Here is a 16,419-nt window from a genome sequence, read left to right on the forward strand (position 1 = left end):
TCACTCTACAGTGAATCTGCTTGTCTATTCAGACTGGAAGGCTTAACTTGTCAGTGTTGCCATGAACAGAAGCTGTCAATAATGAATTCACAGCTGCAGGTGACACACGCCTTAGAAATTCAATTAGCCAAAAAACATGCAGTAGAAGAAGTGGCTTTCCTAAATGATGTCAAGGGAGATCACAGGAAAAACTGTGTTTGGCATGTGGCTGTTCAGTATAACTGGGGCCGAACAGTTTAAATAAAATTTGTAAAACCATGCTCCCAGTTGCTGGGAAGAAGAGGGAAGAACAGCAGAGTTTCTGCTAGTCTAGACCTATTCACTGTCAGGGTCATGGGAGGGCAAGAAGCCTCCCCACAGCTCCTGCTTCACCAAAAACAAAAGGGAGGGCCAACCTTTCAGCCGAAGAACCCCCTGATTAGCCTTCCCAAGATCCCTTTCTTTGGGTGAATCTTTCACCTGCATGCAACATACCCCACTGGATGTTTCCTAAAAGCAAACCAGCCCAGCCCTGTTCCCCAATCACCTCTCTTATAGTGTACATCCAGCACAGAGGGAATATACCCAGGTGTGCAACCACACTGTTTCTTCCTCTTCACTCTCCAGGCTTTAGCACTGAAAGACTGTACCATCAAATATACATTAATCATTGAAACCAAACAGAAGTAAGTGAATATGATAATGATGAGCCTCAAACAAGCAGAAAATGAAGTAATGGATTTTTTCACTAGAGCTTACAGAGCCATTCTCCAAAACGCCTATGCACAGAAAACAGTCAGATGTCACAGCCTAAAGATACCTACCTCAAATGAGGATCATTCAGCATATTCACAAAAGGTTTCATCTATCAGCTTCAAAATGGACTAAGCATATAATTAAAACCAGGGTTTTGGTTTGTGCAAAACCATTTCTTTCATTATCTTCAGTTCCCTTTTTATTATGTTCTTACTCTGCCACAGATCTAATAGCATGGGTAACACTACTCATGCTCTGGCAGCTGTAAGATTTTTACAGGCATTTGGATTCAGAGTCATGTGCTCGATGGAAAGTGAGAAAGAAGTTTCATTAAGCATACAGCATCATAGCTAACACTACCCTATCTAAAATCATATTAAACCAGAGCTACATGAGACGACATAAAAAGCATGGGGATTAAAAAAAAAAACAAAGGACGATGAAAATAGAAATGGGACCAGGGACCAGGAGAGTTGGGAGAGAACAAGGAAGTCTCATTTCTAAAAAATAAGCATGCCCCCTCAAAAAGAAAAAAAAAAAAATTGCAAAGAGTTTTAAAAAAGAGTTTTAAACCCAGAAATGCCCTTTATCTTTTTGGCAATGGTTAATGAAGAATGGGTAATGCAGAAGGTAAGGCCCTGCACTGCTTTACTTCTCCCCCAGGAGTAAAATATCTGGTCAAACAAATAATGAAAAGCAGACCACAGTGCACTTCCTATTTGGAGTTATGATGTGCAGTGTCAAACCTACTTTGAAGCAAATAAAGTCTCTCAGCATGAAAGTATTTTCACAACTTCTCAACAATGTCATTTTGCTAGTCTCGTCTCATTTTCCACAAAAAATTGCCTACAGCCATTTGCAGCTGATCAACACCCTTTTCCATGAAAAGCAGACCTCACCCACACTCTCCCTTTTTATTACAAAGGCAAAATACAATTTGAAAACATCTCCACAGCTCTCCTCGCCCAGCTGCCTTAGGTCAGCACTGTGGGATCCTACATCCCATAGAGCATAGCAATATTCTCAGTGCCAAAGGATGAGCGTGCTAAAACTGCCAAACGTACCTGGGAACCAAGTGCCTTTGAGCTTGCAGGAGGCTAAGCCGCAAGGCAGGCAGAATCAGTGTGCTGGTCCCTTAGCAAAGCTAAAACAATGGTCTTCAAAGGGCACAACAAAAAAGACCGTGCATTTGCTGAACAACACACGTACAACACCACTGTTCCACCAGTGTGAGCTTCAAGCCACTTTAACTTACAGCACATGTCTGAGAAATCCAAGGCTTCTACCTCAATCACACATGACAAATCAGATGGGTGGTCTTGGGGTCAGCAAAAACAGATGGAATACAACAAGGAATCTTGCTGTATTAAAATAATTATAAAGGAAAGAACCACTTCTTAACTGCCTGGTTAAGAAGCAATTGTAATTCCAGCCATCCTTCCCTTCCCCTAAAGTTTCCTAACAGTGTCTTAAACAACGCACCTGCTTCTTGTAAGGCCACCAGACTTCAGAGCAGGGCCCAAACATAGGTGAGAGATGCTTTCTGAAATCTTTGGAAAAGCCTTCCCAACCACTCTGACCACTGCCTTTTCCTTTTTCTCTCAAGTGAAAGCTAGAACAGACTAATCTAATCCAGTTTAACTGCACCCATCTCTACCACACACTGCATATGATCTCTAACCAACTCAAGATGCAGGGAAAACTATATAAAAAAATCCATATTCTCAGAAGTTTTTGTCCCTCTGGCAAGAGGGCCAGTTAAGCAGAACAAGAGCAACAGCGTTATGTTCTGAGTTGCACCTGCTAATCTGCAATATCCCTGCACTCAACCTTGCTGCAACCAACTGACATGTCTCAACCTGGAAAAGACAAATCCATGAAAATGACCAAAAGAGCAGAACGAAAGACGGAAGAGCACCTGAAGACAGAAGTCTAACTGCAGATTGAAACTGCAGATTCTAACTGAAGGCTGAAACCTAAGCCCCAAAACATTATTCATTTTTAAATGGGGGACAAATGAAGAAGCTAGTGTTTTGCTCTCAAGAAAATAATATATACCAGGAAGAAGCTGTTCTCAGATGAGCAGGAATAACCAAAGGTTAACATGCAACACATTTTGGTCTTTGGCCCAACTGCCACCTCTTCACTGCAACAACTGCAGCTTCGCATCCCACGTCTTTTGCAACATCCCTCTCAGTCCTTGGCAGAGAAAGGGTAAGTGTAGTGACTAGAATGAAGGTATGCACAAGCTTGCTGCCCAGGCTGCCTTCTGCTAATAAGAACAAATACATAGCAGAGTTCTGCTCATAGTTGGTACAAGAAAGAGGGTATCTTCTTTGCTTGAATGCAAAATTTTACAGAACTTTTAGGATCTTGCTTATCATTGAGAATTCCACCTCTGCACCAAATTTACTTAACCTTCAGAACTTACTCAAAAGGCATTTGATGAAGCGGGAGACAGAACGGTGGTGTGTTTCCTGAGAAAGCTAGGCTAAATCCATCTGGCAGAAATCTAGAGGATGTTTTTTGTTCACATTAATACTTTCCTGAGGGTCTACAGTGAGATCTTACAAACTTATTTAGGAGAACCCTGTGGTGTTCACAGTCACTTATCAAAGCCCCAAAACCTTCAACCTACCAGGTGACCACAGAACTCACTGCACAGTCAGCTGTCCCAATAGTCAGTGAGGATTTGGGGCTTCTACCCACCAGCACTCAGACTGAGTACTGACACTCTGCATGTACTAACTGCAGGTGCATCAACACTTGACCTTCTCAGCGTATCATTTCCCCCTTCTCCTTTTCAACATCCTTTATAGGCAAAACAAAAGTCATAGCAACAGAAGCAGTCTCTCTAACCATAAAACCTGCTACAGCCTCACTGAGAAAACCACAGAATCACGGTAAGTGTTGCATTTTCACCAAACAGGTATCTCACCCAGGTCAGCAAAAGCCAACCTCAAAATGCACCTTCTAATAATGGTAACACATGCACAGCCATCATTGCTTCCAGTAGTCTCTCTCCCTTGATGACCTGTTCTACCACAGCTGAACTTACCCTGCCAGTAACAGAGCCCCCCAACAATGGCACTCACCTCTATGGGCTCAGAAGGGATTTCCAATTTGGATAGTTTGGCTTTGGCATTTGCCTTCAAATCTGAGATTTTTTCATAGGGTTCTCCGTGGTATTCCTCCAGAAGAGGTTTGAGCTCTGGTGATTCAACTGGTGCCTGATCTTGGCCATCCATTGGTCTGACATAGGCAGTTGGTTTCTGCTGCATTGCACTGGTTTTTGATGGCAAAGGTGGGGGAAAAGTCTGAGAGGAAGGCTGAGCAGTGCTGGTCAGGTTAACGGCTGAGCTGTCCCGACTTTCCTTCTCCTGTGATCCTGTCACTAGGTCCTGAGATGATTTTGTTTGACTGTAGGTCTGCCCGTGACTTTTGCTGCTGTTCTGTGACCTGGAATTGATATGCTGGCTGGAATGTAGAGGTGACAGGGGTGCCACTGGAGAAGAAAAAGATGACAGCAATGGAGAAAGCACCAAAAGGGAGGCCTGCAGTTCATCAGCATGACCTTCACCAACCACACGCCTGTCATTTCTCTTGTGGTGAAAACATGCATGACTTTGCTGACCACCACGACTGTGTTCTTGACCTTGGCTCCGACCATTGGATAAGCTGTGACTCTTGGTGTGCAAACCTGAAGCTGGTTCTGTTCTTGATTGTGCCTTTTGGTAGTGAATGGAGTGGCTTGGAGGGGGAGGAGGTACAACCGTAGGTCCCATGGGTGGATGGTAGGTTGCGTGGTGGAATGAAGATGGTAATGTATGGCTGGTCTTTTCCGGGAAGTATGGGCGATCAGGCTTTCCTTGTGGGATCAGAGGAGCAACACTTTTTGGAATCCCTATGAGATTCTGATGGGATTTGTTGCTGATGAGCTCCTTGACCTCCTCATAATTGCCCAGCATGTTCTGAATTCGGCTTGACAACTCATCTTCTTTATTAGTCTGCAACAGAAGAAGAGAGGTGGAAATTTAAAAAGCATGACCCCCCACCCCAAGAGATCCAGCTCAAGAAGAGACATTCTTCAGGATCTTATTTTAATCACCATGCACCACTGTGAGTGAAGTTACGCAAGCTCATCTTGATCCTGCATGCAGTTTCTGAAAGCAAGTGGGACTGCTCTAGTCAGTATTAGTTCTTCTGAGCCAAGTCTTCAGGAACACTAACATCAGACCAGTTTGTTTCAACCACAGCTGCAGACAGGCAGCCAAGCTGCTTCTGGGCAACTCTCCCTCAAACTCCCAGACTACAGGAGGCCCCCAAATGAATCTGCACAACCCAAAGTCTGTACTGCGCTTGCACCATCTACAGAGCTTTAGGCACGTACTCTGATGAATTTAAGTTAATCAGATGGGAAGATGCTGTGTTTGCATGTATCATGCTCAAGTCTGCCATAGCGTATGCAGAGGCCACAGCTCTCCACTTCCACCCCAACGCTCTTTCCTCCTCTCCCTCCACCACACGCTCCGCTACCATTACCTTGTAGGGTTCTGCAAAGAGGGGAGTCTTCTCAGGGAACTTGTCTTTCTCCTGCAGAGCCTCCTGATTCCGCCTCTCTTTCTCTCGAATACGTAGCAAGTTTCTGTCCTCGTTGTACAAGCTTTAGGAAAGAGAGAAAGAAAGGTTGGTTAACACTTTACACCAGTGTTATTAACAAGTATCTACTTTGTGCAGAAACTGTGGTTTTCAGACCAGCATATGTCCAGCATGAAAATAATTTTGAAATTCACAAGGTGGTTAGAGCTGACTAATCAGTTACGTCAAGTATTTGCCATACCGCATAGTAACGTAACATACAAGGTACAGCATACATCCTTCTCAGTGATTTCTACTCCTGATACCATACATCAAGAAGGGTGGGAAGGGAAAAACTATCCATCCATTTAATTGTGAAACACAAACCGAGAGGAAGTCAACATGGGTGATCAGCGCATGAGCTGGCAAATCCAGTTGCAATGATTGATGTGAAAACTACCATTCTTGTTCTCCTCCAGACTTCTGCCCCAACTCTTCACCTGAGAGTAAAAAAGAATCCACTATTTTCAAAGCGTTGCCACTTTCAGAGATTGAACTTTGCCTACTTTATAAACAGACTTGAAAACTTACTCTCTACTTTAAATGGACATTTGGAAAGCTGCTTGCCTGGCAAACCACGTAGTTGCATTTAAAGCAATTGCGTAAATGTATTTAAAGAGAAGGTCTCAGAAATTTGGAAAACACCAGGTTGAATCCCCCTGTTCCTCCTCAACCACATACGCATGCACTCAATTCCACCAGCCCCACATCAAACCAGCAATAAAACTGTGTCACATGGACAGCAGGATGACTTCATGGAAAGCCAGATCCTTTAAACTACACCTCCTCTGTGAAATACTACTGCAAAATAAGTGAATCTATTGCCCTAATATTTATGGACATTTGGGAAGAAAAAGCATGCAGGCATAGTATGTGGATGCAGGTATTTCTCTCCTCTCCTATTTCTACTCTATTGCACAGTCTACTGCATACATGCAATTCCTATATTCGTCTTGGTACACTCAACTTCTCAAGTGCTCCAGTTTGGAAGGGAAGAGCCTTGTCTTCCCCACCAGTGACATTGTCTCAAATATCACACTAATAATCATCTACTGAAAGTTTAATCATCCCTAAAGGAGAGATAAAGGACTGGCTTTCCTGTAACAGTTAACCAAGAGGTCTGACTACTGCAGAGGCGGTTTCCTGACTCAATGTGAGCTCTGGAAAACGATGCTGTCTGATGGCAAATTTCCATATATGGAACTGCAGCAAGGATGTACTTGTGCCACTAAGAAAAACATATTCAGTGGGTTAGACTGTGCACATTTAAAATAGTTTCCACCTTTGCTAGTGCTGAACTGTTTCCAAACATAGCAAAACAGAAGTTTCCAGTAAGCTCTATGTACCCCACTTCTGCAAACAATTTTAAAAATAAAAAAAAAAAAAAAAAAATCACAGATCACTGATTCAGTAAATATACACAATCCTTCTGTTACGAACAGTATATAATAGAAGCATTTCTTCTGTGCATCTGATGTCATTTTGCATGTGAGCCATTTCATTTCTATCATCAGTGAGTTGCCCTGTGTGTGCCAGGAAAGCTTTGTGCAGCCAGATATGGGAGATACCAACTGCAGAAGACAAAAAATTAGGAGGAATTACAAGGCAAACTAGAAGCAATCTTGGCTACACCTACTACTTGAAATTGTATGGGTACAAATGATTTTTAAGTGAATGCATTTCAAGTTGACAGCGTTTTTTAAACATATCTGTTCAAGTTATCTGGAAAATTTTTACTGAATGAAGCGCCGTTTTCCTAACATTCCAGGAAGTAAAAAATGATTCTGTAAATATCCTTTCTATAAACTTCAAAAAAATTCCCTTAACAGCAAGCACGAAAAAAACACAAAAGATGCTTTTAACAGCTAAGACGCTGGCTTGTAGCATGAAGGAGACTTCTGAAACCTTCTCTTCACCAATCTGTGACACTATGGCTCAGTGTCGGGAACACTGATGCCAACTGTAGAACGAACTTTTTTTTTTTTTTTTTGATGGGCACAATTTAACTCAGGTCCATCAGCAACTTTTCCCCCACTGGTCCCCAGTCCATTTCCCCCATGGCTGCACAAGTGCTCAAGCTAACACAGTGGGGAGGGCAAAGGAGGAAAACCACTGCCCTTGGTGGCAGTCCTCACTTCTTGCCATTTCCCAGCCTCTTTGCCCTGCAGTCAGTATCTTCCTTTAACAAATTATACAACTCTCTTGCAAGGAGCTCTTCTGACATGTTCAGACTAATCAAGACTCTTACTGCAACCAGGTGCTCAGCTCCAGCTCTCCCCACCCACCTTGACTTTTTCCTTTTGAAGCTACCACCATGTTTTTGAGCCTAACGACAGCATTCAGTGCAATGCTGAAGGTACAATATTAAGTTAGTTTAACTCCTCCTCCTTGAGCATCAGCTGTTTTCCCAGTCATGTTTTTCCTTGTCAGCTCTTCAGCCATAATTTTCATCATTCGATAGACAGAGGGACATACAGGAAATTAAAAGGCACAAAGGGGATCTACTTTTTACAAGCTTGACAACTGCATTAAAGAAAAAGAAAGCAAAGCTCCTTCTCCCGCTTTGTGTCTTTTGATACATGTACACATTTTGGTCTGCACAACGCTGCTGACATCTCAGCCCACCCTGTTCTATTTCTGTCTTGATTCACACCATGAATGGCAAGCACTCAGACCTACACAGTACTTTTTAATACAACTGCAACATTAAATATACTTATTTGTTCTTGTTTGTTTTCTCCCTAGTACTTATTAAATTACTCATGGTATTGGCTGGAGTACACAGCACACACAGATATTGTGCTAGCTTTCCCCAAAACAGATTTTGCCACTGCAATTTGCAGATTGTTGTGGCACACTTCAGATCCAGGCTTCCTGGAGACAAGCTGTTGAGCTGGCACAGCCCTCTGCTGAAGCCCAAGAAGTGAAAGCAGTTTAAAATGTTCATCTAAACAATACATAAGGACAAAAGCCACAGCCAATCCTTCTGTTTTTAAAATAGATTGTTTTAAAATGAGCCAATCTCATTTTATCTTCCCAGGTAAGAGACTGTTTGCTTCTTTCAGAAGGGACAAAGACATAAAAGCCACAAGGCTGAACACAAGTCTCTTGGGGAGCACTGTCAAGACTAAAAGAGTAACTTCTCTTCTAACAGACCCATTCCCAACCTCCCTAACAACATCAGTTACCTTTCAAAAACTCTAACATCACTACTAGAGCATACCACATCACTTTATAACCTGCATTATTATATAGTAAGACACATGCAATAGTATTTGAATACTTGAGATCTTTCAAGGTGCACTATTGTAGTAGTGGCTATTCCTATAAAGCACTGAGGACTTTGAGTAACAGCCTCCACACACTACTAGAGTCAAGTATCATACCTTGTTATGACTTCACTACCCCCTGCTTGTCTAGCTTTCAACAGTAATCTAAAATTTACTCCCCTGATCAGCTTCTTCACGTAAGATTTATTAGCAAGGAGATAATGTAGATCAACTTTCTTAAACAAAACAAAAAAAAATACATGCAATACTTTAGATGGATCCAGTTAACAAGCTGGGTTATCATTTCCACATGCCAGAAGGCTGACATGGGAAGTCAGTGGGAATCCACATGTTCACCTGTGTTCTCCCTTTGTATGATAAAACCTATACAGAACATTACTTGGTATTAACAGGTCTTTTTCTATGGTTGCTGGGTAAAAAGGGCAGGAGCCGTAAACTACTCAGATTACTATTCTTGCAGGAAAATACACAACAGCATGCCACTATCAGCAGTAAACCAAGATTGAAAAGCATTAGTGATGATACACAAATATCAGCATAACCATGTGTGTATCTCCCTGGCTGGAGGAGCACTGAGAAGCTGAATCACTCCACAGTAAGACTCTGCTGCAAAACAAATGGAAATTCTGACCAAGAGGTTTTGTTTGGTTGTTTCAACTTGCAGAGCAGGAGGGTTAGCCAAAGCCCACTGAAATAGGCAAAAAACTTCTTATTGGTTTCAACGGACTTTGAGTTGGGCAATGAGAGCACATTCTTTAGTCATGCAAAACAGGCGTGACCTTGGGCACACATTTGGACACTATACATCAGCTCACAAGGTTCAGCTTCTGCACCTTTCAAAAAATTAAAAAAAAAAAACAACCCAAACCCAAACCCTACAACCCCCCTCCAAACAAACAGCCCTCAAATATTAAGTTTGAGTTTATAAATCTTAATCATAAACCAAAGCATTAGCACAATATTACTACTCATATATTTCATCTTCTTTACCACAGACTCTCTTAACAATAACATCAAGTCCTAATTATTAAGACAAAACAGAACCTGTATGTGCACATAGATGCACAAGCAAAAATCTACTGGAAAGGAGGCACACAGAAGAACATCAGTCTGACATGTTGGAAGAACTGCAGAAAATGTCATAGGCTATTTTTATTTGTTCTCCCAGGATAAAATCTGCTGTCAGCACTGGCCAATCAGGGTTCTTGTTTTACATTATGCCTTGCTATAAATGTCTCACTAGATCTCCACTCAGAGCAAGAGAAGCCCATAACTTGCAAGTAGTTTAAAAACTAACAGCAGCAATGAAAAAAAAAAATTAAAACCAAACAAACAAAAAAAACCCCAAGCCACATATTATGACCCTGCAAATTGTTTTCTACTAAAACACTGTGCTACGTCAGATATCTTTCTATTTCTAGGCTAGCAAGCATCCAAATTCAGAGCAATCAAGCTGTTTTGCTCAGAGGTTCTGATTATATTCGAACAAAAGGAAAACCCTAAACAACTGTAACTTGTGTCTCTTGCAACAATAATATTTACGATGAGAAACAGCTATCTTTCCTATATGTATCCCAACACTGAATGTAAAACATCTTACATGCCGCTTGCTGCAAAAACGGCAGCTGAAATACCTCCAAAGGCCTTTTCTCTCCCTGAACCTTCCTTGACCCCAAGCTCTCTTCCCAGCAATAAATTCTTTTTAAAGAGTGTGTGAAGAGAAAGAGAGGAGGGGCAGTGGGGAGGGGAAGGGATACCGCCTTTCTGCCATAATGCCAATTCCTGCAGGTTTAAAAGAAGAACGTGCCTACTCCAGGGTAGCCCGGCTGACATGGGTGCTCTCACGCATACAGGCCTGCTGGGCACTGCTCAGCAAGGTTAGTCATGTATTGTTCCTACTGCAGACCTCTTCGTGCTGTCATGGTGACTAGTGGCCCAGGCCGCTGGCCATGCAGAGCTGACTTCCCGTTCAGCCAGGCAAGGGGTCATACCCCTCTGTTTTGCTGCTCAGGATCGCCATCCACCCTCTGCCTCCCTTTCTGAAATGGATCAAACCAATTTTCGTTCCAAGTTTTCCTCCAACTTCAGTGCACAGATGGAGGTATCATTTTAACAGCAGGATGATAAGGGAATAAACACTAAGTAGCTACTTACTTCGTCATGCAGCGCAGAGCACCAGCCCTCGCTTCTCTTAAGTTACAGACAAGCCCTTAAACTACCTGAAGACAACAGCTAAAACTCATTTTAATACGTATATTTTACCAGGTAGGTGTCAAGTTTCCATGCACGCTGCCTCATCTCATACTGAGGAGCTCTTATTTAAAAACAAGTAAGTTGTATTGCACTAGATGCAATTCCTAATTCAGAGCAGAAGTATCTGCTGCTTACTGAAATGTCTACTTTTTAAATATAAGCCTGTATGTATCCTAGTGCCAACATCTGTGGAGACAGTTTCTGTCCACCATTAACCTGGCCTTTTAGGGTATTTGTCAATATGCTCTTTAAAGCTTTTGAAAACCTGGGCTATGCTGTAACTCATAACACTACACAGTTTCCCCAAAGTTAGTGTTAGGAAGGCAGGCAGAAAGCATCGGAGAACCACAGTCAGCTAAGGGCCTGCATGGACCTGTGCTGAGAGGAGAGGAGGTCTCCGCGGCCTGCCAGGCACCATTAGAGGAAACCCATGCAGCAAAGCCGCCTGCCAGGCTCCAGCAAGCTGTCCCTTGTGCATGCACGGCCAGAGCCCTAACCTCACTATTGCCAAAGCTGCAGGATGAACCCCAGCTCCTGTTCTTCAGGAACCTCTCCAGATTAGCAGCTTTGATATTTAGATTTTCCTAGAATGGGAACTCAAAAAACCTCAAAACCAAAATCACCCCCAAGCTCTTCATTACTGATCTGTGGAAGTGCTTTGGGAAACTGGACCTCCAGGCTTAGCACCAACATGCCAAGTACACGGGAGCCTGGGAGCTGGGGAACTCCACAGTCCCACCCCATCCATCTTCAGGGGGGGAAACAGTTCAAAATTTGAGTTAAAAATAGTGCTGCACTCTCTGCAGCTGGGCCACACGTGACATGTCACCAGGAAAACCCAAGTACCCCGTATGTTCAAACAGGCAGATGAGACTGAATGTCTGCTCTGAAACATTAGTTCAGTCTTGATCATCTTCAAACACATGCACAAATTCCCCCCCGGCTGCCGCACCCCAAGAAACCCAAATCATGCTTTGCTACACACTGAAAGGGTACAGTACTCCTAGGCTTAAACCAGCCCATGCTGGAAAAGGCAGTCCACTGGCTCCAGTAAAAAGAGATCTGGTTCAGAAAGTTCAGCAAAGCATACACCCTGACCCACAACATCTAGGCTTGGGTCTGTAACAGAATCCATGCAAATACCAACGTGCTCTGAAGCCGCTCTCAGTGACATGACAATCCTTACTACAGAGTTTCAAATGCCGATATGTGACAATCCAGCCCATGACAACAGTTTTCAAAAAAAGACTGGTGCAGGAAGAAATTCTGCCTCTCCTCCTGCCCTGTGTGTTCTCCAAATGAAAGTGAAATGAAAATAAAAATCTGCTTTTAATTGTAATAAGATCTGTTGCTGGCTCCCAAAAGGAATTAATTATTCCAGCAGCAGGGAAGGGGGTGGAGAAAGGCTAAAAAGCAAACACACAAACGGTGCTCACTTCCTTCTGAATGCACAGAACCTCTTCCTCCGAAACATTAAGACAGAACATTTCCTTTTAGTACAACTGCAGGAAATCACAAATTTATCGAAGCTGTTTTGTCATTCAAATGGACTCTTTTTTTATCATGAGAAGCTGCTGATCAACATTTCTCAAGATTGAGACACATATTCTTGTTTAATTTCAAGGCAAAACACATCACCCCCCAAAAAGATTAACAGAAATCACATGGATGCACTGTAACAGCCTTGCTGCAGCACTCTGGCTCTGCTGCTCTGAAAGTCTCCATAGAAGAACTGCCACCAATTTATACAGCCAGGATCACACCTACAGAGATTAAATATGCAGTTTCATTCATCAGCCCATCAGCTTGAAAAGAAACATGGATAAACGCATGGCACAGGAAGTTACCAAGCATCACAGATGTGCTCAGCTCTCACCTCAGCAGCTTGTCACTGTAGGACAAGCAGATGAAAGGACGACATTAAAGTTAATACCAAACAGCATTAAAAATGCCTCATCCCAACTTTTGCTTCCTTTCCTTTATGGAAACATCATCAAGTTGTGACTTGCTGGATATTTTTAAGTTCTGTTTCACATCAAACACTACTTCACAGAACATACACAGTTTGAACAGAAACAAATGATAAGAGGAAAACATATGGCAGAAGCACAACAGATGGTACAGTTAGTCAATTATTTTCTGCATCATCACCATCAACCAGCTTTGGTACATGCTTACCAAAAATACATATCTTCACACTGGAGAAATATGAGTTGGAATTTGTTTTTCAAGCTTTTGCTTCCTCTAGCTCCTTCAACTTATCAAGTCTATCCAGCCCTGTTCACTGACTGTACAACAGCAGCATTAGACCACTGAGCAGGAGATCAAGGCCTCACAGCCCATCTGTACTTCCACGATGACTCTAAGAAACCTCCTGGCAAATATTTTTTAACAAAAACAATGTTCCAAGAAAATCCAGTACTGCTGCAAGCTTTCCTTCAAACCATATGGAAAAATGATGCTGAATACACCTCCTCCTATGTTTTAAATACAGAGCCCTCTAGGTTACACCAAAAAATTGAAGTGGAGAATGGCTGGGATGTTGTAACAGGCAGCAGGGAACTGTCAGTTTGCTTAAGTATAAGCTAAGTTGGCTTTTGCCAGAAAAAAAATCAGTTCTACCTATGTAACATTAAGCATCTTCTCACTCTGCCTCTTCCACGGTAATCTTTGGGTTCAGATTCTTACTTATTCGTTTCCTATTGCTGATGCCAAGTTTAAAAATACATTCATTACTCAGCCATTAAAAGGTTTTTGCTTCCTTTTGGCATCAATAGGCCTTTCTTTGTCAAGCAGTTCCCAGGAATAACCCTGAACATTTCCTGAGAAGAGCTGAGCCCCTGCAGCACACAGTGACTTTGTCAGGAGTTGGGAACTCTCAGACGTTCTTCAAACACAACAAACCCTTCACGCAATTGAGCCTAAAACCCCCAAATCCTCAAATGGCTATGCGCTTAAAAACACACCCCGGGATTTGGAGCAGTATTTCTCAGCCTATGGTCTACAAACCACTGAAGGCTCAAAAGAGGAAAACAAAGATTTTTTAAAAGATGCAAATAATTGACAGTAACAACCTCTTCTCTGCCTACTCAAAAAAGGCAAAAAATGAAGGGTTTATGACTTGGACTTTCCCTCAAGCACTGAAATGTTTAAAATCTAACTTTTATTTAGTTGCAAATGAAAGCCATTATAGCAACATTGCACTAGACAGGATACTTGGATACTTTCAAAAAAGGTGCGGCACTCTCCAGCTGAAAATGCTTCCAATAGGAGTGCTCCAAGCTGCAGTGCTCCCCTAAGCAGCAGGGCATCCTATTCTTCCTCCCCTCCACAGTGACGGGAGTTCTCATACCTGAGTCAACTGTTCCTCGGTCTCCACAGACACACCATTTAACCTATGAGCAGAAAGCTTTTGATTGTAAGAGGCAAGAAAGCCTCACGATGAACATATAACACAAACAAACGACCCCCTCCCAAAGTGGTGAATCCCTGAGAGGCCAGAAAACAGCATGCAAACAGTCAGAGCCTGTTAGCAGAAAGATGCTCCCAACAAAAAGCAGGAGCTCATGCTGAGGGCCAGCCTCACTTAACAGCCACATACAGCAGCAACTTACAAAATTTGGAAAAATGTGACAATTACTTCAGTTTATACAATCTTCACTTAGTCGTCTGCAATAACAGCACTTAACTATGTTGCCATAGTTGAAGCACCTGAACAAACCTAGAGGCAGTCTCTCCACTCATGATGCTGCAGAAATGAAGTCTCTAAAGAAACCCATGCTTTCAACCTCACCCCACGTATGCTGATGTTAATCAGCACTGTCAGAAAAGCACTGTCAGACACTGTCAGAAAAGGTGTTAATTATGAGTTACACGGGGAACACGAAAGTTGTCATTCTCCATCTAAATGCAAATATACTAGAAGGGCTTCTAAGAAGGTGTGGATGTGTTAAGTGTAATTACAAGGAAAGCAGACAAGGCGTTGGAACAATGATGAATTTAAGGCTTTCTTTGATCTGGATGTAGCAGGCAAAGGAGGAAATGTGAAAAATTTAAATCACCAGGTACCTGCAATGAAAAATCCTGACCACTTCGCCTCTTAGAGACAAGGCGTTCTGTACACAGCAGCCTAATTCATCAGGCACACACCTCAGGAGGTCCCTAAGCCAAAGTCATCCGACTGCCTTTCAGCCCTGAAGGCACATATGTCTTTTTGGGTAGGTGAGTAAAGATCTGCAATTCAAGCACTATTTCAGTAATTGAGTATGCACAGAAAGATTCAGACAAAGCTGCTGGTGCCTTGGCTGCAGCACTGATGGAGCAGCTTTAGATATGCAGCCTAGAATGGGACCTGAGTGCAGGACTACTCCCCAGGCTCCAAGAGCCCCCTCACAGTTGTACACCAAGCAGTCTTGGTTGTGGTGACCCAACTGTGACAAGACTGAGCTTACATGGGAGCAGCTTTTGCAGGCAGGAGGAGCCCATCCATGTCTCTCCTCACTTCATCAGCAAGGATCAAGAAGTTAGCCTGGTCAGGATACAGATAGACAGACACATGCCCAAATGACTGGGATTACTTTGCAGAGGCGACAGTGAGAAATGAGTTATTCTAAACTTCACTCTGTATCAAAATTGGAGACCTCAATCTGCCACAAACACAGTTACACTCCTCTGTTGCACAGCTGAGCAAACATTTTCACATAGACCCAAGTGCCTCCAGAGGCTCTCCCACAGCATGCTCTCAGACTCAAGAGCAATCTGGTTAAGCTCAGCTGGTAGTTTGAGAAATGCACACCCAGATCCCTCTGACAGAGTGTTACATCCTGGCTTTGTCTGAGAATTGGTCTGTTTGGAGAAACGGCATTCCCTGCTGAGCAGATCCTGCTCTAACTGGGAGAGGACTCTGAGTCACCCATGATCACCCCAAGACCTGTCTGCAAAAAGGCCTGAGGAAACGATCGCACAAACAGAAAAGACATTTACCCTTCAAAAGTACTTACATCATGCCTCCCTAGATCAAAGGCTGCTGGAAGTAAATACAAGGCCTTGGCACTATCAACAAACATATGGGGTGTAGCCTTTCTACCAGAATGTAAACTTTGGGTCTGCTTGGAAGTTTAGCTCAGAGAGAAAATATCTACCATCAAAGCACAGGAAAAACAGATTTCAAAGGCCAGCCACTCTGTTCCTCTTGCTGCCCCCCACAGTGGTCATGCAGCTAATTCATATTCTTATCCCACTCGATTCTACTTGTCTTGTTTTAAGTGGTCCCACACTCACACCATTTCTAAGCACTTCATGCCCCCCTCCCCCAAAACCTGCTTCAGCATGCAATTTCATAAGCTATTTAGAAAGGACTTCTTGGAAGATGCCTAGGGTAGCCTTCATTAAGCACCATCCATCACCACAGTGACTGCAGGATCACATTCGAGTTTTCATCTATCATTCTTTTCTCTTCTGCATTTGTCTTGGAGTCATCTTGCATTAGCTTAGGCCCCATTCT

The 16,419-nt window shown here is 42.9% G+C and overlaps 1 protein-coding gene across 6 annotated transcripts in view; it reads right to left on the minus strand.

The window, feature by feature from the left end:
* The window catches only part of AFF1 (ALF transcription elongation factor 1), a 125,126-nt gene that overhangs the window by 65,509 nt on the left and 43,198 nt on the right, over positions 1–16,419 (minus strand). For all 6 annotated transcript variants that reach the window (XM_052772990.1, XM_052772958.1, XM_052772998.1 and 3 more), the window contains 2 exons: positions 5,278–5,398; positions 3,831–4,742 (listed from right to left, as the gene is read on the minus strand). In XM_052772990.1, the coding sequence (XP_052628950.1) occupies positions 3,831–4,742; positions 5,278–5,398 (1,033 nt within the window). The remainder of the gene's footprint in view (positions 1–3,830; positions 4,743–5,277; positions 5,399–16,419) is intronic.

This window comes from Harpia harpyja, chromosome 2, assembly GCF_026419915.1.
Source record: "Harpia harpyja isolate bHarHar1 chromosome 2, bHarHar1 primary haplotype, whole genome shotgun sequence".
NCBI classification, from domain to species: domain Eukaryota; kingdom Metazoa; phylum Chordata; class Aves; order Accipitriformes; family Accipitridae; genus Harpia; species Harpia harpyja.